The sequence below is a fragment of the Doryrhamphus excisus genome, chromosome 5, assembly GCF_030265055.1.
Source record: "Doryrhamphus excisus isolate RoL2022-K1 chromosome 5, RoL_Dexc_1.0, whole genome shotgun sequence".
Classification (NCBI taxonomy): Eukaryota; Metazoa; Chordata; class Actinopteri; order Syngnathiformes; family Syngnathidae; genus Doryrhamphus; species Doryrhamphus excisus.
Genome location: NC_080470.1, coordinates 13,696,325 through 13,723,942, shown reverse-complemented (window position 1 = coordinate 13,723,942; position 27,618 = coordinate 13,696,325). Strand labels below are relative to the sequence as shown.

The following is a 27,618-nucleotide window of genomic DNA, read 5'->3' as shown; positions in this document are numbered from 1 at the left end:
CGACCGATGGAAGTCTAAGCGAGTCCTCTATTGTGTCTTCTTCCCTGCAGGCAGTTCCAGGGCCACACGGACGGAGCCAGCTGCATCGACATCTCCAATGATGGCACCAAGCTGTGGACGGGAGGACTGGACAACACGGTCCGCTGCTGGGACCTTCGAGAGGGGCGCCAGCTGCAGCAGCATGACTTCACCTCACAGGTACACTTAGAAACCCTCCAGGGTTAAAGTTTGCGTTAGGGGTTGGGTTATGTCCAGGGTTAGGATTTGGGTTAAGGTTAGTTTTAGAGTTTGGTGCAGGGTTAGGGTTCAGGTTGGGTCTACTCCAGGATACAGGTTGGAGTGATGTGTAGGGTTTAGGACTAGGTTTAGAATTTGGGTTGCAGTCAGGCTCCATGGTTAACATTTGAGTTGGGCTTTGACATAGGTGTTGGAGTTTAGTCTACATTTAGGGTTTTGTGGGTTTTTTTCCTTCCCTGGCAACCCCCAGTTTTGGCTACTTGGGGAATTGCCTCTGGGTTGCATATGGTTCAAAGGCCACGCATTTGAAGGTTTGCCCTCCATCTGATCCAGATCTTTTCTCCGGATTACTGTTTGGTCGTGGATTCAGGTTTGGGTTTTGTCCAGTGTTATGGCTGGGACTTGGCTCGGAGTTAAGGCCTGGGTTTGCTCCAGGGTTGGAGTTGGTGTAGGTTTAGGCGTAGGGTATAGACCAGGGTTGGGGTTGTTTTTTTTCCTCTGGCAACCCACAGTCTAGGCTACTTGGGGTTGGCTTTTCCTCCAGGGTTAGGGTCTGGGTTAAGCTTTAGGGTTGTGGTTAATGTTGTAATATTTTGCCAGATCTAGATCTTTTCTCTGGATTACTGTTTGGCCGTGGGAATGGAGAACAACAACATGGAAGTCCTGCATATCTCCTGACAAGTGCTCCAGGGTTAGCGTTAGGGTTTTGTCCCAGTCAAGTTTGGTTAAGGTTTGCGTTAGTGTTGGTGTTTGCTCCAAGGATAGGTTTAGAGTTTGGACTAAGGTTAGGGTTTGCTCTAGGGTAAGAACTGGGCTTTAGGGTCCTGGTTAAGGGTCAGGATGATGATAATGTTGAAATATTTTGCCTCCATCCTGTCCAGATCTTCTCTCTGGGATACTGTCCCACCGGCGAGTGGTTGGCTGTGGGAATGGAGAGCAGCAACGTGGAAGTCCTGCACGTCTCCAAGCCTGACAAGTACCAGCTGCACCTTCACGAGAGCTGTGTTCTCTCTCTCAAGTTTGCATACTGTGGTAAGCACCTTTCCCACCACTGAAATGTCTGATTTTGTCGTTTCCTTGAACACAGCATGAGTTTGAGTCTTATTAATGGGCACCCCCTGCAGGTAAATGGTTTGTAAGTACGGGCAAAGACAACCTGCTGAACGCATGGCGGACACCTTACGGCTCCAGCATATTTCAGGTAACCTTGACAACCATCACCTCCAGGACGACGGGACCTTGTCTCTAAGAAGTGTGTGTGTGTTCAGTCTAAGGAGTCGTCGTCGGTGCTGAGCTGCGACATCTCGCCGGATGACCAGTTCATCGTGACGGGCTCAGGAGACAAGAAGGCCACGGTGTATGAAGTCATCTACTGAAGGGACCACTTTAAAAGTAGTGGGCGGGGCTCAGGCCCTCCCCGCCGCATGAGTGACTGTACAGCGCGTCGTCGTCATGGTGGCGGTTTTGGAAACAAGACGCTCAAGTCAACTACTTTGTTTTGTTTGTGAAAGAATGAGGAGAAAGAGGAGCGTAACGCTGGTTAGTGGGTAGCTGTGCAACTGTGGGATTCCTCCAAAGATTGTTCTTTTGCTTTTTTTAACAAAATAAAACCTCTGTAGTGGACAAGAAATTAGCAAAAAAAAACATATTTTTTTAGTATTTTTTATTTGTTTTTCTGGACCGTAAGGAGGTGGGACGAGGACAGGATCAAGCTGGATCCGAGACTCTTGATGGTCTTGGCTTGGGTCTCGACAAGGTCTGCTCTATTCCAGCTGGACTTTTTTTGAGCTTCAGTCGAGCAGCAACATGATTGTATCATCTCCATCACACTGAAGCGTTGACTTTGCTGGCTTTTTTTTTTTACTTTCCAAGAGCAAAGCTGGAACGGAATGCGACGTATTCCAGCAAGAATCCTATTGATTTGCTGCTTTCTTGTTTTTCTATCGTCTTTGTTAGACCACGTGGGCGCACTGCTTTCACAAGCGCTTTGTCAGCTTTGCTTCTACAGTACATGGATGTGTAAATAAAATTCTCTAAAGGCACAAAGCTTCTATTTTTGGTCAGGTTTGACTTTTAGTTGTTTCCTGGTGATGCTTCCGATCCCAACTTTTCATACAAATGGGATTATTCAATTCAATTCTCCATACTTCAGTCATTGGAGGTAACGTTTGTTGACCAATCGTACATGGAAGCGCGTGGATTGATAGATTTTTCATTCTTGTAGTATTTCTTCAAATTTACCTCTGCCATGTGAGGTTATGTTTTTGTTGGTGTTTCTGTTTTTTTTTTTATCTGTTTTTATGTTTTTTATGTGTTCAAAATAACTTCAAGTTCTGAACGAATTTTGCTGAAAATTTCAGTCATTGTCGAAAAACGGGTTATGAAAGAACTGATGAAATATCGATGGTGAGCCAATATTCTAAGTAAGTCAAAATTCTGCCCAAATTCACCCGTTCCCCGAAAACAAATTACCCGCTACTAGTGCCACATTACTCAACCCATTCTGTCAAAATTCTCAACTCATTCAGGCGCAATAATGCTAGTTGTTAGCATGCTAAATGTTAGCATTGCTAAGATAATGCCAGCATAGCATTTTAACCCATTTTCACAGCTACTATGGAGCTATAAATACGTGTATATGTATATATGGAGCTACAGCCCATTTTCATAGCTATACAAATGTATAAACACTTAACACTATCATATGTCATCAGGTATTAGCATGCTAACATGAGCGTAGTAACCTTTTCATCCATTTATCCACATTTCTCAGCAGATTCAGACCCTTCCACAGTCAAAATTCTCAACTCATTCGAGACATTTAAACTTCCTCGGTACATTGTGTCATCATGCTAGCATCATGTTAGCATACTAGCAATGCTTGCATGTTAACATTAGCATAGTAGCATTTTTAGCCATTTTCATAGTTAGACACTTATTGTAAAGACTTCTGCAATCATGCTAGGTGTTAGCATTCTAATGTTGGCATTGCTAGCATAACGTCAGCATAGCGGTATTTTAACTCATTTTCATGGCTATACAAATGTATAAACACTTGACACTATCGTATGTCATCAGGTATTAGCATGCTAACATGAGCATAGTAACCTTTTCATCCATTTTCCATGCATCCACATTTCTCAGCCGATTCAGACCCTTCCACATTCAAAATTCTCGACGCGTCCTGGGTTTTCCTACCAGTTGGACTGGGGGGGTCCAGGAGGCATCCTGTCCAGATTCCCAAGCCGCCTCATCTGGCTCCCCTCAAAGCGGAGGAGTAGCGGTTCTACTCCGAGTCTCTCCCGAGTCTCTAAGGGAGAGCCCAGCCACTAATTTTGGCCGCTTGGACCCGCCATCTTGTCTTTTCACTACTCAAAGGTCATGACCTTAAGATTTTCATTCAATATTTCAAATGTGTGCAGTGTTATTTTTCCTCATAATACGTTAGCTCATAAAATTACAACTTTTCCTTGTTTATTCCAATTTTTTTCTCTTAATATTTTGACTTTATTCTTATAAAATTACTGCTGATTTCACCCCCCACCCACCCCAAAATAATAACTTTTACAAGCAAGAAATGCAGCGAACAAGTTAGGTTTATTTTCCACATACAGTATTTTTACAGCACATGGGAAGGGGGGGGGGGCAGTGCAGTGGGCGACAGGGCTTCCTCGGCCTTTGAAAGGAAAAAGGAAACATGAGCATTCCCAAGCGGGACCCTTTGATGGTGACGAACTCACAAGAATTTAGTAGGAAATCATACAAAAACCTAGGATGCACCTCAGGAACTCAACTTGGAATTTGGAGTGACACCGTCAGCTCTATTGTTTAGCGAACAATGACACGGCAATAAAAGTGGCGCGAGCGTCTTTGTCCTGGCTGCTCAGTACAATGTTTGTACAATTCCATTGTCCAGCGCTTAAATTCTTCTTAAACGCGACACGTAAAAATCTGACTTTTATGACAGGGTGCCTAACTTCTTTTTGCACTTGCACTTAAAGGGCTCTAATTTCATAGTCCAGGTGCCTGTGCTCTGCCAACAGGGTGTGGCCAGCGCACTTTGCAATTTTCGCGAGCAGCGCAGCACAGCGCACCCACGCCTCCATCTTTCCCACCGGCGCAAGTGGCAAAGAGGGAGGACAGAGGCCGTGAGAGGGTTTAACACAGCCGAGTGTCATCTTAACCAATCAAATGAAGGCCTCTCATTGCCTTTAAATGCGCCGGACCAACTGGGCCGCCATTAGAGGCCACCATGTGCATCATGCATTAAATAGTGGTTGCTGTCATTGTTCATTCCACTGAAATCTGAACAATGCACCCTGAAAAACCCGCCTGGGGGGTTTGGTGATGTGTGTACACTGAGTACCTGTCAGCCAATTTACCACTGCGCAAGGTGCGCTTCGCCTGCGCCGACAATAGACTAGGTCAGAGCCGGCGAGCTTTCAGTGCACCTTTAACGCAATGTCTTGTCACGACATTGTCGCTGCACCAAGCAGAAAATGTGGACACCTCCCATGGTGCGCCGAGATGGCGCATCTTGGCGCACCAGTGCACCAAAAAAAAAAAAAAAAATTTTGGTCATAATTTCAATCTCATAATGAGGATTATATAAGTGACAGTATGACAGTTGAAAGCGGTCATCCTATCAGGTTGATATGGTATATCAAGTTTCATTATTTCTGATGACATTGTCTGTTACAAGATCCACAAAAAACTTTTTATCGTATTATGTTTTTGTTTTTTTAGTGGACACACAGTTGAAGAGGGCTGTCCTATCAGGTCATTACAGTATCAACATAGCGGTACCTCAGTTTTTGCCCTTCATCCCTGCAGTGATCCCATAGCCTGAGCAATAAGGACTATAGAAGTGACTATAGGGCTGTTATTTCATGTCAACAGAGCTCTAATCAATCTAAAATCTGGAGTTATAAAGCGCTTTCATTAACATTGACTGGCATATCATGGAAATTCATTGACCACGTCCAGGTCCATGAGGTGCTGTATTTCCTTGTAGTAGAAACAGTACATCAGCTTTTGTTAAAAATCCTACTAGATCGTCGTGAGGTGAAGCTCAGGATGAAAAAGCGAGAATGGAAAGCACAACAAAGCAAGAAAATGTTGTGTTGATGCTGTACTGTACACCCGCCCCTCCCCCCCTCTCTTCCAACCCCCACCCGCCACCATCACCAAAGACTCAAAGTCCTCTTTTTATATTTTTACACCTTGCTTGTTTTTTGCAGCAGCGCGGCAGGCAACCTTGAATACATAAAAGGTACGTTAGACAGGCAGGCCTTTTAAAGAGAAAGAAAAGCGTGTTAGTCATGAAGCACAGATGTACACTTGTCAATCAATAGAAAATAGTATCAAAGAAATACTGACTGGGTTCACACGAGCAGGCTAATGATGCCAAGAAAAACACACACAGCCACAAGTTGCATAACATTTCATGTTGTGGTGGGTTCGGGCGTGTGGCCGGCCTTCGTCTGGCAGCCTTTAATGAGCGCGTGTGCCGTGTTGCGGCTGTCAGGAGAACAATCCGGAGGAATTAAGAGGCCCGTGTGATGTCCTTGTGTGTCCTGGGAGACGCCGCAGCTCATTAGACGCCGCCTTTTGTCACGAGCAAATAAAAGAGATATTAAGTAAGGATGCTGTGCTCGCTCTTTAATTAGTGTGTGTTTTCCCTCAATGACCTGCAGGGGAGTGGGAGTGTTTTCTAGCCTGGTGGCGTGCACCTTGGTGTGTGCTGCCCCCCTCCCCCCTCCCCCCCTCCCCCCCCTCCCCCGGCTCGTGACACCTCTCGGCATCATCCTCATTAAAGCCTCCTCTGTCTGCCTAATGAATCGATTGTGTGCTATCAGCGCTCCTGGCTGGCTCGCCATCAGCAGCACCCCCCCACCCACTTCCAGCTGAGCTCTTAAGCAGGAAAGAACCCTAATTAGCAAACCCACCCTCCCAATTCTATTGACATTCTATCCGCACACACGCTCCTCCGCTATCTTTAGGCTGCGTGAGTGAAGAAGGTGTGACGTGTGAGGGTCGAGAGGACGGGGCTGCTGATGCGGTCGTCAAGGCAACTGGCTGCCCTCTCCACCCCTTCTGGTATAAAAGCAAAAGAAAAGCATCCCGGAGTCGCCGCACTGTCTCTTCCCGTCCAGAGGCTCTCAGTACACCACCTCGTACACTGTGGCCTTCTTGTCCCCGGAACCCGTCACGATGTACTTGTCGTCCGGAGAGACGTCACAGCTCAGCACCGACGACGACTCCTTGGACTGTCGGGCAGGGATACACATGTCGGATAAAAAGACATGAATCATCACTTATTATACAACACACACACTCTGGAGGCAACACAAGTGTGATGCTCTGCATGACCTCCAGCTGAGTATGTGTGATGCCGTGACCTCAGCATCACAATCAATACTTCCTGCTAACACAAACTTCCAAGGATGCAGGTTAGTACAAGCACATGTGGCATCTGTAAAGCTGATGTTTACACATATTACCATAGTAATGGTTTAATTTCATTTGAACATGCATCAGATTCCAATTGAGTGCATCCCATAATCAGTTCCCAGTTCCACATGTCCAAAAGGAGTAGGAAGAAGCAAAGCTTATTAAATCCTACCCCTCCATCTGGTACTTTTACAATCACTAACTCTTACATTTGTTCACTTCCTGCTTTCCTAAAAAATATTTTTTTTATTGGATGACATTTTTAGCTCATTGCTTATTTTTAGCCTTATGCATTATTTTAGCTGTTTGAAAATTAACTATATCAGCAAGTTGAAGTATTTGTGATTTTAGAAATAAGGAGTTAGTATGTTCTCTGTAGGCGGCATTATGAATTATCATTACTGACCTTTTTTGCAGTACATTAAGCGAGTGAAGATTGCTTTTATAGTTATTAGCCCATATTTTCACACAATAAGGCCATATACTATTTTTATAAAGTATTAAGTACATTATTTAAAATATGTAATAGTTATGATGTATTTTGTACTTTTTATATGACTACATGTAGTATATAACAGCATTTATTACTTCTGAACTTTGTCAGTTTGTATTCAAAAGAACTTAAAGTACTGAATGGATTTGGATGAAATGTGGGAAATGGAATATGGAAAAATGATCACTTTTGCGGGTGATTCTGATCACCGTCTGGATCCAGGTTTTTTTTTTTTAATTTTTATCATTTGTGCATATACTCCACACAAAATTCTCCAGAGGACTCTCAGAGTGCTTCTCTAATTACTATTTATATACAGCAGTATTATTTAATAGTATTTATCAGCAATACCAATATGATACTTATAACAATATAATAGTAATAGTAATAGTATAATAGTAATATCTTTATATCTACTTTTCCAATGTAGATGTAAGTGTAGTTGGTGCACCCCTGGAGGTAAGAAGGACAGGAAGAAATGAGGATTGGATGGATGAAATGAGTCCTAATGAAATATCATGACATGACTACTAGCAGGAGAACCAAAGGATAGAGGGGGAGCAGACACCTGCTGTGGCCGATCAAGGTGCACTGTATTCGGGCACATGCTCCAAGCAGCCGGTGTGACCGCTCTGAGAAAGCTTTCACACTTTTTAAACGCAGCATGCGATGTGGTGTTTCAGGTGCCTGATGAGGTTTTTTGTGTGCCCCACGGGGTTTTTCCTCATAGTGCAGAAAAAACAGCGTCCTTAAAGTCTTAAAGTGAATGTTAGTTTCCATATGACTATTCTGTTCAGCTTGCATGTCTCATAATTCCATATAAATCAAAAGGTATTGTTTGGAGAAATGTTTTCCATTGTTTGGTCACCGTGTAAGCCCTGGAACCTGAGGACATGCAATCAATACCCTGCCCTACTTTGGATGGCCTGGCTTTGTATGCTCAGGTTTTATTGCTCCACTTCTAAGAGCGTTTCAAATGATATCCAAGCAAACAGCTTTAGGATGGCGTTAGTTGACTAAGTGCTGCTGCGTTCGTGTTCGCTGCCAGCACAAATTGGAACTGATCCTTTACAAACTTTGGGATGTTTTGTCTTTCAGCCAAACAAGACGCCTACGGAGTTGGTGGAAGAATGGGGCACGGAGGCAAACGTTATCAATACGCACGTTTCCATGTACCATGCGGCGAGTGAAAAAGGACGGTACACAAGACGCTCACCTGGAAAATACTTGCTCCATACGGGGTCCTCCAGGCATTCAACAGGTTGTCTTTTCCTGTGCTCACAAACCACTTGCCTGGAAAAAAAACACACACCGCTGCTTTAACACACAAGGACAGAAATGTGTGTGTGTGTGTGTGTGCTTACCACAGTATGCAAACTTGAGAGAGAGAACACAGCTCTCGTGAAGGTGCAGCTGGTACTTGTCAGGCTTGGAGACGTGCAGGACTTCCACGTTGCTGCTCTCCATTCCCACAGCCAACCACTCGCCGGTGGGACAGTATCCCAGAGAGAAGATCTGGACAGCATGGAGAGAAGATATTTCAACATTATCATCATCCTGACCCTTAACCAGGACCCTAAAGCTCAGCTCTTACCCTGGAGCAAACCCTAACCTTAGTCCAAGCTCTAACCTATCCTTGGAGCAAACCCCAATACTAACGCAAACCTTAACCTTGGACCAAACCCCAAGCCCGACAAAACCCAAACCTCAATCCAAACCCTAACCCTAACCCTGGAGCACTTGTCAGGGGATATGCAGGACTTCCACGTTGCTGCTCTCCATTCCCACAGCCAACCACTCGCCGGTGGGACAGTATCCCAGAGAGAAGATCTGGACAGGATGGAGGCAAAATATTTCAACATTATCATCGTCCTGACGCTTAACCAGGACCCTAAAGCCCAGCCCTTACCCTGGAGCAAACCCTAACCTTAGTCCAAACTCTAAACCTATCCTTGGAGCAAACCCCAACACTAACGCAAACCTTAACCTTGGACCAAACCCCAAGCCCGACGCTGGACTAAACCCAAACCTCAATCCAAACCCTAACCCTGGAGCACTTGTCAGGAGATATGCAGGACTTCCATGTTGCTGTTCTCCATTCCCATGGCCAAACAGTAATCCAGAGAAAAGATCTGGATCACAACCCTAAAGCCTGAACCCTGGAGGAAAAGCCAGACGAGCCTAGACTGTGGATTGCCAGAGGAAAAAAAACAACCCCAACCCTGGTCTATACCCTACGCCTAAACCTACACCTAACTCCAACCCTGGAGCAAACCCCGGCTTTAACTCCGAGCCAAGTCCCAGCCATAACACTGGACAAAACCCAAACCTGAATCCAAATTACAACCTTGGACCAAATCCAAACACAAACCCTAACCTTGGAGAAAACCCTAAACCCAACCCAAACCTGAACCCTGGAAGAAACCCCAACCTTCATGATGAAGTCACATGGAGATGTTTGCTTTGGCCTCTTCAGAGTCCCCGTCTTTCATTCGTCCAATATCTGCAGTACGCTCCACTTAATACACTCTCCACCACACTTCCTCCCTCCATTGTTCTCCTTCTCCCATGATGGCCTCCTTTCATCATCCTTATCTCCTTTCCTCCCTTATCCCTCATTTCCTGACATCTTCTCCATTTCACCTTTTCTTGTCATATCTCCACACGCCGCCTCTTTATCTTCTACTCTTTCACACATTCCTTCTGTGTGTGTGTGCGTGTGTGTGTGTGTGGTTTAAGGGGCTTTCCCTTTTTCCTTCCACAAAGCCGTCTGAACGAAGTCTTGCTACCAAACCAGGAGCAGATGCCTCCAGAGGTGGCGATGGTGGCTTTTTGATGCAAAGAGGTCGCAAAGGATCATGGGTGTTCATTCATTCCTCTAATTTTGGAAGAAATACGCTTGTCCCTCACAGTATCACGCTTCAATTATCCCTCCCTCGCTATATTAGCAAAGGATTGCTGTTTGGTAGTTAAATTAACTATTATTGTCCAAAAAATACATATATGCATATTTACTCAAACTGTACTTATTCTTGGTCTAAATGAAGCATGTTCAAGGATAAAAATGGCTAAATGCTAAACAAAAAAAACTAAAAAACTAAACTGTGAAAGGCCAGAAAAGAGAAGGAACTGCTACTGTATGCATCTCTGTTATCATATTTATATCTAATATGCCTCATTTTCTCTGATTACATCTACTATATTGGCTAAATCATGCAAATGTAACTGTGGGGGTGTTATTTCATGTGTAGAGGGCTCGTAAAAAGGCATATTCAGAAGATTATAAACAGGGTTTCTATGCCATATCCATGCAAATATTCAGTTTATTGATATTGAATCCTACTTTCAGAAATTCCCTTATCACGGTCGGGTCTGGAACCAATGAAGAAGATTTGTATTTGAAGGCAACCAAGGCACCGGTTCTCAATTATCTGCCAAGCATGATGCAGAGAAAATGAAAGTGAAAGTGAAATGTATTATATCATGTATTATTATGAATTAAGACATAAAAATGTAGAAATGCTGACAAACGTTGGCCACATGCTTGGTGAGGGCTGTTATATAATAATACATCATGAAGGATAAAAATGGTATCTTTGAAAGCATATATGAATGAAATATATGAAATATATGAAAGCAGTGTTGCTTTTGGCAGCCATTTGAATGCTTATTGTTTTACTCGTTTTATATATGAGGGGTTTGGTCTGGATTTAGTCAACAAAAACTAACATACGTATGTAGGAGTTTGTCTAGTTTTAGCTCAATATATGTATTATAATAACTAATAACTATTGGAAATCAAATGAGGAAAACACAAAGAGAGGATACAATGACTCTATGTATACAAAGTACAACAAAAGTGAGTACAAAATCATCATGTATTTTAAAAGCAGACTAGGTGGAAACTTTTGACACCAGGGGTCCCTGACCACTGACCCGCTGAGACTTTCAGGTACGATGATAAAGAAAAAAATACCTTAAAGGGGACCTATAAAGGTATAAAGGTATAATCTAAACCCTAACTTCAACCCCTAACCCAAAACCAAAACTAATCTAAACCCTAACTTCAACCCCTAACCCAAAACCAAAACTAAACTAAACCCTAACTTCATCCCTTAACCCAAAACTAAGCTAAACCCTAACTTCAACCCCAAAACCAAAACTAATCTAAACCCTAACTTCAACCCCTAACCCAAAACCAAAAATTAAAATCAAAGCCAAACACCAAACCCTCAGCCAAACCCCAACCCAAAAATCAATCCCTGGACCAAACCCAAACCCAAACCCTAACCAAATGAGTTCAATGTCCATGGTGGTTGTGTGAAGTCCGCCTAGCAACAAGGGTTTCTAAGTGTACCTGTGAGGTGAAGTCATGCTGCTGCAGCTGGCGCCCCTCTCGAAGGTCCCAGCAGCGGACCGTGTTGTCCAGTCCTCCCGTCCACAGCTTGGTGCCATCATTGGAGATGTCGATGCAGCTGGCTCCGTCCGTGTGGCCCTGGAACTGCCTGCAGGGAAGAAGACACGCATACGTCAGCTCTTCGACTTCAAAACTTCCAGTTTTGTCCTTAGCTTGTGAGACAAAATAGATTTGGAACCTTCAATCTACCATATGTGGCCTCTCCTGCCCTCGTCCCGCCCACTCCTTACTCACTTCCTCTCCTGAGCACCACATCCCTCACTTTGAATTCCTCTTATTGTCCAATCTTGCCAAGTCTGCTTCTGTCAATCTAGATCCCCGATGGACCGTTCCTACGCCTCCTCGAACAAACCCAACATCGCTTCCTAAAATATTCCCAGACCCTGCAGCTGTCCTTTTCTTCAGCTCCTCGCTCTCGCCTTACCGAGGCAACACATCAAACGCCGCACTCGTACCTGACCAGAGTCTGGTTATTTCGTACCCAACCAGGGTCTGGTTGTTTCGTACCTGACCAGAGTCTGGTTGTCTCGTACCTGACCAGAGTCTGGTTGTCTCGTACCTGACCAGGGTCTGGTTGTTGTCTGGTACCTGACCGGGTTCCGGTTATCTGGTAACTGACGAGGGTCTGGTTTTTGTCTGGTACCTGACCAGGTTCCGGTTGTCTGGTACCTGACCAGGTTCCGGTTGTCTGGTAACTGACCAGGGGCTGGTTGTTGTCTTGTACCTGACCGGGTTCCGGTTATCTGGTAACTGACGAGGGTCTGGTTTTTGTCTGGTACCTGACCAGGTTCGGGTTGTCTGGTACCTGACCAGGTTCCGGTTGTCTGGTAACTGACCAGGGTATGGTTGTCTCGTACCTTACCAGGGTCTGATTGTTTGGTACCTGACCAGAGTCTGGTTGTTGTCTGATACCTGACCAGGGTCTGGTTGTGTTTAACCTGACCTGGGTTTGACTGTGTCTATGGTTGGGGTCTGGTTGTGTCTAAAATGCTGAGCAGGGTCTGGTTGTTGTCTCATACCTGACCAGGGTCTGGTTGTTGTCTGGTACCTGACCAGGTTCCGGTTGTCTGGTAACTGACCAGGGTATGGTTGTCTCGTACCTTACAAGGGTCTGGTTGTTTGGTACCTGACCAGGGTCTGGTTGTTGTCTGATACCTGACCAGGGTCTGGTTGTGTTTAACCTGACCTGGGTCTGACTGTGTCTATGGTTGGGGTCTGGTTGTGTCTAAAACCCTGGGCAGGGTCTGGTTGTTGTCTCATACCTGACCAGGGTCTGGTTGTGCAGGTCCCAGACCACGATGTTGCCGTCGCTGCAGCAGGAGAAGCAGACCTTGTTGTCGGGCGAGATGGCCAGAGCGTAGCAGGCCGGGGCCGACGACGTCAGCTCCGCCTTGATGCGAGGGGTGGGCGTGGCTAAATCCCAGATGGACAGCGTGCTGGCCTCGCCGCCCACGATCAAGGTCCGCCCATCAGGAAGGATCTTACAGGAGCGGATGTAGTTGTCCCTGTTCTGATTGGACACGAGGGACAAAGAGCAGTTAAGATTTGGTGGAATGTCGACATCAGCGGTTGTCGACATTATCCATTGCTTGCACATTGACTTTCTCAGCCATGTAAGGAGAACAGACAACAAGATGACATCTTTGAATGTACGGCAGTTTGCTGGGATCAAAAAAGAGCAGTTGGAAATGGCAAGAATGTCCATTTTATGCTGTTGGATCGGATCTTAAGGAGGTTCTAGGTAGAGCTTCAAAAATGGCTTGATGCCAGTGTTCCCAGGAGGCCAGTGGAATGTTGCTCCAGGTGCTGAAGATGGCTTCACGGTCTGGGACCCATGTCCTTTTTGTAAATCCATCCCCAAATGTCCTCCATTGGGTTTAGATGAAGGGAAGACACAGGATGGTCCAGAAGAGTCACCTTATTCCTCCAGAAGAAGTTCTTTGTGAAGTGAAAAAGCCACAGAGACCAGGGCCTTCAGTCATGAGGGACATGACCACATAGCCGGCTGCCGTTTGACGCCCCTGTACGACCTGAATCTCCATTGCTCCAGTGAAGGATAATGATGGAAAACATCTCAGGTGGCATCTCCGTGTCATACCAGTAAGGTTGGAAGCCCTCAGGACCGTCAAGGGAGAAGAAAACCTTCTTCTACCTTTCAATAGCCACGTTTACATGAGGAGTTTTTCCTCTTTCCGAATGGAATCTTTCCGAATGACTTTTCCGAAAACAATGGTATACATGGAAAGGAATATTCCAATCTCTTGTCTACATGCGCCGCTATAATCAACCAGAATAGTCAATGGGGCATGCCCAGTAAAACGTAAACATCATCACGTGATACCGACTTTCCTGAGTTTTTCTTTTACTTGTTGTTTTACTGTACACAAAGGTTCAATTCTTTCCCTTTGAGCAAATAAACCGAATGCAATTAGAATATTTGGGTCCATGTATACGTGGCTAGTGTGAATACCTGACACTAAATCACATTCAGTCCACATTGCTGACAACATTTTGCCTTTTAAAGGCTGTGGTCTTCTACTTTTGAGCAGCTGGTGAGTTCACGGAGTAGCTCCACTGTACTTGATCACTCTTCTAAGAACATTAACATGCAATACAAGTGCTAAAGTGTGAAGAAGAAGAGGAGGTACCAGACAGTCCAGCTGGGCCATGGGAGTCTTGCTGCCGGGCTGGCTGATGTCCCACACCTTGACGCAGCCTTTGCCGCCCGTGTAGACGTGGCGGGTGGAGGCGCTGATGGTGACGGCGCACACCACCTCGCCGTGGCTCAGGCTGTGGATCTGCCGAGCGTGGCGAGGGATGCCCGGGCCCAGCAGGGCGTCGGGGGGGAAGGGCACCGGCTGCATCTGGCCGTCTGCGCTCACGTGGAACGAGTACGCCCTGCACGGTACGACACAGCCCAGACGTCGATCATCATCGTTACATTTTGAAATGACATATTTGTATTATTGTTTAACATTTACAAAAACTATTCAACAAAATGTAAATAACTAAAATCTATATATTACTTATTATAGTTATTAATATTATTCTATCAACCCACTGTTGTACATGTTGAATTATATTTCATTCATTCATTCATTTTCTACCGCTTTTTCCTCACGAGGGTCGCGGAGGGTATCTATCCCAGCTGTCTTGGGGTGAGAGGCGGGGTACACCCTGGACTGGTGGCCAGCCAATCACAGGGCACATATAGACAAACAACCATTCACACTCACATTCATACCTATGGACAATTTGGAGTGGCCAATTAACCTAGCATGTTTTTGGAATGTGGGAGGAAACCGGAGTACTCGGCCGAGGGTGGAATTGAACCCTGGTTTCCTAGCTGTGAGGTCTGCGCGCTAACCACTCGATCGCCGTGCCGTCCTAAATTCTATTTATGAATATTAAATAACCATAAACAGCACTTCCTTCATAAATAGTCATTGAATAAATAAACGTCATAAATAAACACATAGTTTAACTTCATTTAACTTCCCATCTGTTTTGTAATCTTCAGACGTAGTTTTGTAAATCCAAAAGAGAGACCATGAACAAAAACTCACGGTTTGCCACCAGAGGAACCCGGCAGAGAGGACGACAGGCCCGAGGCCCTCAGGTGAGAACGAGAGTCGTAAGCCACCTGGTGGGCGTGGGGGACACAAACACTGATTTTATGATCCATAAAGACCATTCTTCACTCAGTCAAGTTCACCAGCACCACATGAGCCACGTCCTTACAAATCCATGTAAACGTGGATATGGTCGTCCGTCACCACATCGCTGGTCAGATTTCACAGTATTTCAAACATATTAAAAATCATGCTGCTTCCTGCTTGAATACAGCTATCTGTACAACAAATATGCATTTGTAAATGTTATGTATCTCATGCCAAATTAAGCATTGTCAAGGCAAAAGGAAGTAAAATACCAATACAAGGAAGAAGACGCATTCAACTTGTGAATGTAGTATTCTACATTGGCCACTAGGCGTCCGTAATTGTTCAGTGTGCCTGAAAAACAGGCTTTTATTTCAGGTTGAAATGATCTGTTTTTTCTCATTACATTGACTATATTGTGCAATATCAATGTAAATGTGACTACATAGATAGATAGATACTTTATTCCTCTAAAAGAGAAATAAGTTATTTTTAGTTTATTTTTAATTTTATACTGTATTCAAAAGTATAAACTTACATAGACAGTGGATTTGTTTTAGGTGTTAGCATGTTTCCATTGCTAGTATGCTAACACTAGCACGCTAGCATTTTAGCCATTTTTTAAGTATTATCTTATATTGACGGGCCACACATAAGTGGCATAGAAGATGGATGGATCTTATATTGACACTTACTGTTATCATGCTAGGTGTTAACCCAGTTAGTATGCTAACTACGGCATTTCAGCCTGGCGTCAGCATGTCAGGGGCAGGTGTTAGCATGCTAGCTACACGTTTGAGTCTGGCAACATCGAGTGCGGTATTTTAGTTCAACATCAGCATTTCCAGCATTCACACACAATTTTGCATTTTGAAATTACATTCACGTCACGTCACATCACATCACGTCACTATATACTTCATAAACAAGGAGCGTCTAATAACATTAAAAAAATAATTTGTAGATTGTATATTTGTTTTCCAGGCCATAACTACTAAAATAAGGAATTCTACTTATCACGGTCGGGTCTTGAACCAATTAACCTCAATCAAGAAGGAATTACCATATGTCAAAATGAAGAGAAAGAAAACATACAAGGGGGGTGTCCAAATGTAAAAGTAAATAAAGTTTTCTTTAGTCTTTGTTATAAATGAATGAATAAAAAAAGTGACCCCCCTCCCCCCCAATCGTCAGAATGCGGCCCTCGGTGGAAAAACACCCAATGACGGCCAGTCAGAAAGTGATGCTGTCATGACGTACCATGGGACTTCTGGTGTAGGCGCTGGCTGCTGCGCTGATTTGGGGCGAGAGAGTCAAGGCCCCGCCAAACCCTCCCGGGCTGGCCAGCTCGCCGTTCAGTCCTGCGTGGGACACCACGCCAAAATGAGCCGGGTATGAACCGGGGGGCACAGACATGGGGCTGCGGAGTGCTGGTAGAGGGAGGAAAGAAGTAAGGAAAGAATGAAGGAAGGAAGGAAAGGAGGAGAGGACATAACAAGAGGGTATGATAAGAATGATGAAGTCTTTTTATTCAACTCTATTTGACCCACTGTGTCCCCTTCACGGCTAACAAGGAAGCGCTATAGGAGTGCGATGCTGCTCATGTTAGATGTCACTATAACATGGGGCACTATAACATACTGGATACAGTCGTCCCTCTTTTATAGCGCTTCATTGGTTCAGACCTGACCACAATATACCATTCAATGTTAACTGTCATTTATGACCTGTTTCCTCACAAGCAATACATACCGTCTAACATTTGCAGCGCTTCCTAAAACGCAGCATTTCTTTTGCCATTACTTTCTGTGATCACACACTAATTTGGGCTGCTCCATTTCCATTTCCATTGTTGACCAAACGTGTCAGTGTTGACTTTTGGGATGAAGGCGCTGCAATTCCAACTTTTACACCCAACTCATGAGACGAGACGATGCACGACATTGGGTACGTTGGGTACGTTGGGTACAGGACAATGAGACGAGAAGAGGTTTTAACAATGACTAATGTTATAATACGTAACAAATAAAAAATACTGTATCATGAAATAATAAATAAATAAAATAAAAATAACAAAAATATATAAAAATATATCTTAATAATAGATAATATGTCCATAATATGTCATTTTCCACTGTTGATCATTTGAATTGTCATTTGTGACAAGTATTTTCTCACACCCAATTTGTGCTGTCTAACATTTGCAGCATTTCCTGAAATGCTGGCTTTTCAACTGTGTTAACAAGCAGCATTTCTTTTGCCATGACTTTCTGTGAACGCACACCATTTTGCACTGTTCTGTTTGTATTTACATTATCCACCAAACGTCTCAGCGATGACTGTCAGGATTTATTTATTTTTCACAAGACAGGAGAAATCTTACATTTTCATCTTGCAATATCTTGTGACATCCCTGCTTTGTAAACATGTGTTTTAACACTGAGTAACACCCCTAGAGTCACCTTAACATTCCCATTATTTTTGTTTACAACACATTGCTCAACTCTCGTTTATGGTGGCTAATTGGTTCCAGACCTGACGGTGATATACCATTCAATGTTAGTAAATGGAATATTTTCCTAGTTAGAGCATAGAAAACCTGTTTAGGGCTTTTCTCGTAGGGGTGTCAGGAGACAATATTTTAAGGTTAACTTTTGCTTTATTTTGATGGTCAAGATATGGCTCAAATCTGCCCAACGCTCCCTTTAAAAACAGCAGAGGTAGGTGTTAAGGTAAAGTCATGTAAGCTAACTTCTGAATGTTTTGTGTCATGACAAGTGACCACAATACTACATGTCCCTGCTATTCCAACGTGTTTGGACTAATAAGAGACCCTAGTCTACCACCAAACAGCCATGATTTAAAACAAAAGGGCAGAGGGAGTGATAATCAAACCGTGATATAGCAAGGGACGTCTGTACATCTGAAGTTGTGTACCAGGTAAATCTGCATTCTTCTCCTCTTGGATTACAAAGCCTGCTCCCTGACTACGTCTACTCTGCTTGGTCCGGAGTCCAGGTCGGCTACTAATGCTAATGAAGCTAAAGCTAATGAAGTAAGGAATATGGGAAAAGGTTGGGGAGATGAGGAACTACCAGCCAACTACTGCTGACTGGTAACGATGGTGCCAGGATTTACCATCAAAAAAAGGTAAACAAACGGATGAAAGAAATCTCACCGAGCGGGTCCGCCGCGGACGCCGCTTTGCTGACCAGACGTAGGCAGGAAGTGCTGGGACCCGGCCCTCCAGGAGCTCCTGGGGTAAGTGCCTCACGGTGGGATGGGGATGGGGTGCTGGACTTGGACATCGGCGACTGGGACTTGTCCATCTGTAGACATCCAACAATAACAACATAGAAAACAATAACAACAGCACGCACAGACAAGAGGGCCATAAAACCTCGAGGGCACTGAATGATAATAACTGAATGAACCACACAACAAATGAAGATCAAGTGGATAATCAACATGTTGCCATGTGCATGCGTCTGTTTTCCTCATCTCTCGCCTCCCAACAGGCAGGCTGTGTGCATTTCTGTTCCATAGAACATCGGCATAAACGGAATGAGCCCTTTTGTCAGTCATGCAGTCTCTGATAACATTTTACAATAAGGTAAACAAAATGACAGTAGCTACTTGGGAACTGACCTACTTAACCCTAACCGTTACTCACTACATCTGGATTAGCTCCTCAGTAACTACTCTAAATGGATGGGCCGTAGCTCTAAATGGATGTGCCTTAGCTCGTCATTAACTACTCTAAATGGACATACATAGCTCCTCAGTAACTACTCTGAATGAATGTGCCTTAGCTCGTCATTAACTACTCTAAATTGACATACATAGCTCCCCAGTAACTACTCTAAATGAATGTGCCTTAGCTCGTCATTAACTACTCTAAATGGACATACATAGCTCCCCAGTAACTACTCTAAATGAACGTGCCTTAGCTCGTCATTAACTACTCTAAATGGACATACATAGCTCCCCAGTAACTACTCTAAATGAACGTGCCTTAGCTCCCCAGTAACTACTCTAAGTGAATGTGCCTTGGCTCCTCAGTAACTACTTTAAATGGACGTACCTTAGGTCATCATAAACGAGTGCCTTAGCTCATCAGTAACTACTCTAAATGGACGCCCCTATGCTCCTCGGTAACCACTCTAAACTGACATATCTTAGCTCACCAGTAACTACTCAAAATGGATGTCATAGATCATCAGTAACTACTCTAAATGGACACATATTAGCTCCCAGTAACTACTCTAAATTGATGTACCTGAGCTCAACAGTAACTACTCTAAATAGACATGCTCTGACTCATCAATAACTACTCTAAAAGGGTGTGTATTAACTCTCAGTAACTACTCTAAATGGACGTGTATTAGCTCCCTAGTAACTACGTACACAAAATGGATGTGCCTTAGCTCCTCAGTAACTACTCTAAATGGATGTACCTTAGCTCCTCAGTAACTACTGTACTTTTGTGTACCTTACTGGAAAGTGAGATCCAGGGGACACCCTAACAGAGAATATGGGAGGCTACTTGGGAGGAGATTCTTTTGACTAACCGCCATTTAACTAACCGGTTTCTCCAAGAGCCGCAGAATATGGTGTATGAATAAAATAAAATAATGATCATGCACAGTTAAGATAAAAGTGATAATATCATCTTTCTAAAATCACCTGTATGATACATCTCTTGCTTTTCATCTCACACGCTTAGCTTGTGAAAAGCACTTGCCTGTGTGGGATCTTTGGCCTTTCCTGGGGCGGGGCTACAGGGGTTTGGGGTGGTGGGCCCCTCTGCTGGGCCTGAAGAGCCCGGGAGGTCTTTCCTTAGGGCGGGGGCCCGGTCCAAACCGTCCCCTCGAGGAGAATGGGGCGGGCTTCCCGCTGGAGAGTTTGGCTCCTGAAGAGAAGAGAATGAAGGAAGTGTTCATACGAACTTGGTGGCTCAGCATCTCCTGGCACATCCACGACTCAGCAGATACTGTCCGTGTTGAAGGTGGAGATGATGTCACCATTACACTCCAGCACAAGACTCGCCCCCAAAGCAGCTTGTGCTTCAGTTAGCACGTCTGGCCGGGTCGCAATGAGTAGCACTGACATAGATGGAGATGCTGCGACACACTCTTATCTGCTGGATCGCAACCAGGGAGATTTATTTATGCTTTGGTATGCTATGACAAAATTAGGGGTACAATAATTATCAGGCTGACACTATGATGTCAAATCAGTAAGTCTGACAACGTCAAAAATAGTTGTGATAACTGATCATTTAAAAAAAAAACCTCCAATGAGTGGAGATTATCCATACCGTGAGGGTGAGCAAATCAAGCGCTCCTTTTTACTGTCGTAACTTCCCATGAGCTCACTTGGAAACAAACTTCACTTTTCACAAACAGCTGCTTTTCTCCCTTTTGTAGTCAGGAACTGACATTTTCCTGAAACTTTCTACTGCTGATGACTAGAAAACGCAAAAAGTTAGTTATTTGTGATGATAGTCTATTTTCCATGTTTATATGCAAAGACCTAGAATACAAGATTCTAGGTGCCTTGAAAGATCAGTCCACGGTCTAATGGCTGGGATTGATTGGCTGGGAACTGAGTTCATCAGTAAATTCATAAAGTCTAGTATTCTTTATGCTATGATATGTCATTCATGACTGTCTCAGATTTGACAGATCGTTGGTGAATTTACACCAAACATTTGTATCGCATCGGTATCGCCTATACCGTCCTGAATTTGACTCTGTATCGGACAGTATCGGACCACATGAGAGGTATCGCACATCACTAGCAGCAATGACATGATATTGATACAGTAAATTCTCGTTATATCGATATCGGTTATAACGAATTACTGCTTATTACGATACTATTTTCATTTCCCGGCAAATTTCTAGTCTTTTATGATATAATTAGTTCCGTTAGTACGATACCCGGTTATTATGATAATCCGGTTACTACGATGCCCTTTTCATCTCCCGCCAGCCAATTTGGTCTGCTTATATTGATACAAAAGCAGCTTAAATCAATCTTTGCTTAAGGATTTCAATACCAAAAAAGAACACGGCGAACGGCTGCTTCCAGTCAACTTTATTTTTCACACTTCCACCACCAGAGCGCAGCACACACACCGATTCCCGCACTTCCTGGTTCACAGGTCATGCTCAACCCGCCCCACATAGCTGGCCAAACACATGCCTGCAACAGAAGAACCAACTGACATAGCATACACACCTATTCCAACGAAGACACAAGCGTACAAATACATGTATTTAATTGTGTTGTATTCAGCTATCTTTTTATTCTATACACACGAGAGAAACCACGAACGCAGTTGGTTCTTCTGTTGCAGGCATGTGTTTGGCCAGCTATGTGGGGCGGGTTGACCATGACCTGTGAACCAGGAAGTGCGGGAATCGGTGTGTGTGCTGCGCTCTGGTGGTGGAAGTGTGAAAAATAAAGTTGACTGGAAGCAGCCGTTCGCCGTGTTCTTTTTTGGTATTGAAATCCTTAAGCAAAGATTGATTTAAGCTGCTTGACATTGTTCTATACTATAGAACAATACTATAGAACAATGATGTGCCTGCCGATTCTTTTCCGTGGAGGACATGGAAGACGTCTACCTATTCGGAACCATGATAACAGGTCTGTTGCTGATTGGATCGGGCACTTTCCTGGTGTATCGCAGAATTCGTATGAAGAAGGCAGTGGATTGAGTTGGCCCACAGCTGCCCATCGTGAATGATTTGGTGGGCAAAGCCGTTCACACTCTGACTGTGACTGCCAATCACAACAAGGATGCCATCTTGGAGAAGATTTTGGCTTTGCAAAGGCAGTTGGATTAATTGGGAGTGGCCAGGTCTATTGGAATGTGGCTGCCTGAACTAACCCAAACAATATTCTTAATCTGGATGTCCGCTAACCATGTTGTGTTGTGAGATTGCTGCAGTGGGACAATCTGATCCTCCATTATTTCTTCACGGACACCTGCTGTTTCTCTTCCCTGGGCCCACCATGGACTTCTCCATGGCAACTGCTGTTTATCGTAATGACACTGAGTTCCAGGTTTGGGCACCTGATGGGGGAAGCGCCGCCGGCCAAACACTAACGCATCCATCCGGCTTGGGACCAGTGGCTGCAGGTAGCCTGGCTGGCTGCTGGTCGCATCGGTTACTTTCCCTTCGTGGCGCTGGTCTTGTGTCAGTTAGGAGTCTAGTTTGGAGTTGTTGTTATTGTCCCCCCTCTTACCCCCCCTTCATTGCCCAATCATCCCGTCCTGTCACCCATCCCTTGTCTCACTGCATAGTATGTTGTATTTGTATGGACGGATGATTGCACTATTTGGCTTGTACTTCTGTATAAGTGACAAGAATAAATGGCTACCACAACAACATGCCAATGTTCACCCATAGACGGTTGTCTGGTTTACATGTTGTTATCCTCTCTAAATACACTTCAACCATCACCATGAACACATGGAACAGCTCCTACTGTGCTCTTGGGTGGTGTAGTTGTCTGTGTTGGAACCATTTTGGAGCAGAACAGTTTTCCAGCATGACGATGAAGTACTGAAATGTCATCAATGGCTTCTTTACTGGACAAACAATGTGATGACAACACCCTGAGATCTATTCCAGGCAACACGACATGTCATTGTCTAACATGAATTCATTATGGAAATGACTTATGGAAATGTTTTCACTGGGTGTCAGAATAAATGATGAACATTATTATGTCTGGGAATTTCATTACAAGGCTTATTTGTCACATAATTACATGGCATGATTTCTCACACGGTCGCATGACCAGTCACTTATCCACTTCTAAACATCTTCTCAAGGTGAGAAAAAAGGTGTGGATCTACACTTTTCTGGTCTGGGAGGTGGTGGAAACCTACCACATATTCATAGGGGTGGCACGGAAGGACCCACAGATGGCAAAGAAACACAACGGCTTAAGGCGTTTTAAGGCATTTTAAGGCATTTTTCTTCTTCTTTTCTTTTTATGATGATGCACACTATTATGTCTGGGAATTATCATGACAAGGCTTTGATTACATCCAATTCGTCAACTGCTTTAAAAATCTCCCAAAACTTGACTGGTCAGAAAAGTGGTCTTTTTTCCAATCTCTAGGTCCTACCAGGGCCCACAATGAATGTGTGGTAGGTTTCCACCATCTCCCACACCAGAACAATCAAGTTTCAGCAACTTTTAAAAAATGACAGCCGCAGAACTTAAAAAACGTTCAAAAGTTGACCTGTCGAAAAAGTGCTGTTTTTGCCATCTTTGTGTCCTACCAGGATCCAGAATGAATGTGTGGTAGGTTTCCAACCCCTCCCAGACCAGAACAGTCTAGTTTCGGCAACTTGAATAAATGTCATTTTGCGACAGTCTGAAAAAACGACTGAAAATTGACCCTTTGGAAAGGAGCCTTTTTTTGCAATCTCTGGGTCCAACCAGGGCCCAGAAACGTGTGCTTGGTTTACACCACTTCTGGAATCAGAAAAGTGCAGTTTTAGCAACTTCAAAAAGAGCTGATTTCGTCTGAAAAAATGGCTGAAAATGTACTTTTAAAATTGAAAGTGGTCTTTTTTGACATTTTCGGGTCCTGTCAAGGCCCCCAATGAATGTGTGGTAGGTTGCCACCACCCCTCAGACAAGAAAGTTGTAGTGAAAAAAAAGTGACAGCCGTGGACCTGACCTTGGCCAAATGTGGCCCGCAGGACACTAGTTTGAGGCCCCCGCCTTGATATGAAAGTTTAATGTTAGTGCGGCCCGCGCAAGTTTGATATGGATGCTGTATGGTATCATGTACCCAGAAAAAATTATTACGTTTGATTCATGTTCATGTTAAAGGTTAAATAACTGTTAATAGTTATCCTCCCTATCCGTGTGGAAGTGGAAGTTTTTGGCTATTTAAGTTGAAAGGAAATAACTTGAAGGCTACCGTTTAGGTCGCTAGCTCTCTAGTTTGCGAGTTAGCATGTGTCTCAAGACCCTGCAGTTGCGCAATATGTTGTAAATAAAAAGAGTATAAATGTGACTATAGTCGTGTTTTGTCATGTCTACAGGGCTCTAATAATGCTTTGTTCATTTTAATCTGAAAAAAACCTCCATGGCATCACACTGGCTGCTCGGAGCATGTGCACTAATACAGTGCACCTACTACAATTACATCTACATTTGAAAAAGTAGCTATGAAAGGTTATAGCGTATTAGTATTATATCAGTCTTGGTAGGCACCCCCGCTTGTTATGTATTCAAATATCACAATCCCCATGATGATTATTATGTAAAATGATATTGTGGTGGATATTTGCTAGGTGTGTGTTGATCTGTTAGCGTATACCTCATTGGATACGTCCACAACCAGATTGTCCTCACTTTTGTCTCCATCGCTGTCCTGCAAGAAACAAAAAAAACAAATGTTCTATTTTCAAAAGAGAAATAAATGTGACTTTTCAGTGAAAACTTTAATCATAAAGACTGAATTGTGCACACCGATCGATAACGTCGATATCACTGGCTGCTCTTCGCCTCCCTCCCCATTCAACTTCGGCTGGCACACTAGCCCGCCATTGATCATGCACGCGCACACACACACACACACACTCATTCGCCATCAGCCACACACTTTCCACTAGACATCTTTGTCTCTCTCTCTCTGTCCCTTCTTTCTGGGGCGAGAAGGATGGCACTTAGTCACCATAGCAACGCAGCTTTGATATCATCAGGGCCTGATGCTCTATTGACATCAGCACCACAGCACAACTAATGCAGGGCCACGTCTGCAGCTGATAGACACACAAAAATAACAGAGAATAAGAACAGGGGGGGTGGGGGGGATTGTTGTTCACTCTGGGATTTCCATTTGGGGCGCCGTCTAATTCTTTACCGCTATCAGCCTTGGCCGTGCCTCTCCCTGGCATCGCTTCACCTCCGGCTCCCCACAGCCCGGCCAACCCAAACACGGCTCTAATTGGCCGCCAACCTCCCCAACATAACACCGCCCCACCCCCGTGGCCCCCGTATGCTGTCATGGGAAATGTCAACCAAATTCATACATAACCTTTACTTGTTGTCAAGGAGATCATGTATATGAATCATGAGGCCAAAATCCTAAAAACAACCAAATACCATACCGACCCAAATATAAGACAACCACACTTTCAATACACCCTTTTAGGAAACATATCTTTGAATACAAAACCTTGGTGTTTTTAATATGACTTAATTAGAATAAAAACAATACATATTTCTTAGTTGCTTGATGTTTAATGCGTATCAGCATTCTCTTAAAATTAACATCACACTTCCCTCTTCTGTTGTTTCCAACAACCATTCAGACATTGTCCTCTGTGTCGCTACATTGCTCCAGGTTACTGGAGAGCGTGTGTGACCGGAAGAAAAGCTCTTAATGGATGAGTCCTAATGAAATATCATGAATGACTACTACCAGAGGATAGAGGGGGAGGAGCCACCTGCTGTGGCCCAGCAAGGAGAGCGTGTGTGACCGGAAGAAAAGCTCTTAATGGATGAGTCCTAATGAAATATCATGAATGACTACTACCAGAGGATAGAGGGGGAGGAGCCACCTGCTGTGGCCCAGCAAGGAGAGCGTGTGTGACCGGAAGAAAAGCTCTTAATGGATGAATCCTAATGAAATATCATGAATGACTACTACCAGAGGATAGAGGGGGAGGAGCCACCTGCTGTGGCCCAGCAAGGAGAGCGTGTGTGACCGGGAGAAAAGCTCTTAATGGATGAGTCCTAATGAAATATCATGAATGACTACTACCAGATAATAGAGGGGCAGGAGCCACCTGCTGTGGCCCAGCAAGGAGAGCGTGTGTGACCGGAAGAAAAGCTCTTAATGGATGAGTCCTAATGAAATTTCATGAATGACTACTACCAGAAGATAGAGGGGGAGGAGCCACCTGCTGTGGCCCAGCAAGGAGAGCGTGTGTGACCGGAAGAAAAGCTCTTAATGGATGAATCTTAATGAAATATCATGAATGACTACTACCAGAGGATAGAGGGGGAGGAGCCACCTGCTGTGGCCCAGCAAGGTGCACTGTATTGGGGCACATATTAGAACTTAGCCTTGAATTGGCTGCAGGGTTCACGTTTAAGAAAAAAGTATACACCGGAACTTATGGTACATTAAAATAACGGTAGTTCAATTTCAAAGTGAACATATTTTATACACAAAAATAGGTGGATGAGAACGATGATGAGGAAACAATGTTGTGTATATGTACATCTAATATAATATACTTCTACAGGAGAAACACAAGCACCTACATAGGAGTGCGGTGGGAGGGGCTCTTTGTCATCGCAGCGTCGTCGCTTGGCCTCCCCTCCCCCCTGCGAGGAGGCGTAGCCACCTGATGGCCCCTGACGCTCTTCGGGGGGCTGACTGTCTGTCGACGACACCGACTTACTCTGCAGAGCGAGACATAAAAGCAAAGACTTAGACAGGTGATGAAGACGTGCTTTATTAGATACGCAACATGACAAAGTGGTCAATTTACTGCACAGCTTTTTTCCCTTGGCAGCATCATGTGATGTGCCGGTGCTTGGCTCCTTTTCGCCTTGGTGGCATGACATGATGTAGTAATGTTTCAGCACATACCCACTGTTCATTAGGGTAGCTACTGGTGGAGTTAGAGTGGCTCCTTTTCTCCTTGGCGGCATGACATGATGTAGTAATGTTTCAGCACATATCTACTGTGCATGAAGGCAGCTACTGATGTAGTTAGAGTGGCTCCTTTTCTCCTTGGTGGCATGACATGATGTAGTGATGTTTCAGCACATATCCATTGTGCATGAGGGCAGCTACTGATGGAGTTAGAGTGGCTCCTTTTCGCCTTGGTGGCATGACATGATGTAGTGATGTTTCAGCACATATGTACTGTTCATTAGGGCAGCTACTGCTAGAGTTAGAGTGGCTCCTTTTCTCCTTGGTGGCATGACATGATGTAGTGATGTTTCAGCACATATCTACTGTTCATTAGGGCAGCTACTGATGGGAGTTAGAGTGGCTCCTTTTCTCCTTGGTGGCATGACATGATGTAGTGATGTTTCAGCACATATCTACTGTGCATGAGGGCAGCTACTGGTGGAGTTAGAGTGGCTCCTTTTCTCCTTGGTGGCATGACATGATGTAGTGATGTTTCAGCACATATCTACTGTGCATGATTTTGATCTTGGCTGATTTTTGCCTTAGCATATGAAATGATGTGAATAAAGCGACGCTTCATAGGTACAGTACGTTTCGGCTGTAGCTGCCTGCATTTCTTTTTCTTCCAAAAAATCTGAATGTTTGGAATGCTGTTGGAATACCG

The 27,618-nt window shown here is 44.3% G+C and overlaps 2 protein-coding genes across 9 annotated transcripts in view; one reads left to right on the top strand and one right to left on the bottom strand.

Annotated features, from left to right (window-relative positions):
- Positions 1 to 2,279, top strand: part of tle2a (TLE family member 2, transcriptional corepressor a) — a 57,343-nt gene extending 55,064 nt beyond the window's left edge. For all 5 annotated transcript variants that reach the window (XM_058074024.1, XM_058074022.1, XM_058074021.1 and 2 more), the window contains exons 17-20: positions 51 to 198; positions 1,119 to 1,269; positions 1,362 to 1,438; positions 1,506 to 2,279. In XM_058074024.1, the coding sequence (XP_057930007.1) occupies positions 51 to 198; positions 1,119 to 1,269; positions 1,362 to 1,438; positions 1,506 to 1,613 (484 nt within the window). In that variant the 3' untranslated portion in view covers positions 1,614 to 2,279. The remainder of the gene's footprint in view (positions 1 to 50; positions 199 to 1,118; positions 1,270 to 1,361; positions 1,439 to 1,505) is intronic.
- A 3,766-nt stretch (positions 2,280 to 6,045) lies between these two features.
- tle2b (TLE family member 2, transcriptional corepressor b) overlaps positions 6,046 to 27,618 on the bottom strand; it is an 88,122-nt gene continuing 66,549 nt past the window's right edge. The window contains exons 9-20 of one of the 4 annotated variants that reach the window (XM_058074027.1): positions 26,576 to 26,716; positions 24,621 to 24,674; positions 20,004 to 20,171; positions 18,438 to 18,588; positions 16,520 to 16,620; positions 15,167 to 15,243; positions 14,249 to 14,498; positions 12,863 to 13,110; positions 11,541 to 11,688; positions 8,548 to 8,698; positions 8,400 to 8,476; positions 6,046 to 6,506 (exon numbers count right to left, since the gene is read on the bottom strand). In XM_058074027.1, the coding sequence (XP_057930010.1) occupies positions 6,399 to 6,506; positions 8,400 to 8,476; positions 8,548 to 8,698; positions 11,541 to 11,688; positions 12,863 to 13,110; positions 14,249 to 14,498; positions 15,167 to 15,243; positions 16,520 to 16,620; positions 18,438 to 18,588; positions 20,004 to 20,171; positions 24,621 to 24,674; positions 26,576 to 26,716 (1,674 nt within the window). In that variant the 3' untranslated portion in view covers positions 6,046 to 6,398. Of the gene's footprint in view, positions 6,507 to 8,399; positions 8,477 to 8,547; positions 8,699 to 8,911; positions 9,014 to 11,540; positions 11,689 to 12,862; positions 13,111 to 14,248; positions 14,499 to 15,166; positions 15,244 to 16,519; positions 16,690 to 18,437; positions 18,589 to 20,003; positions 20,172 to 24,620; positions 24,675 to 26,575; positions 26,717 to 27,618 lie in introns of those variants that run through there. The other 3 variants (XM_058074025.1, XM_058074026.1, XM_058074028.1) reach the window with 3 other exon arrangements.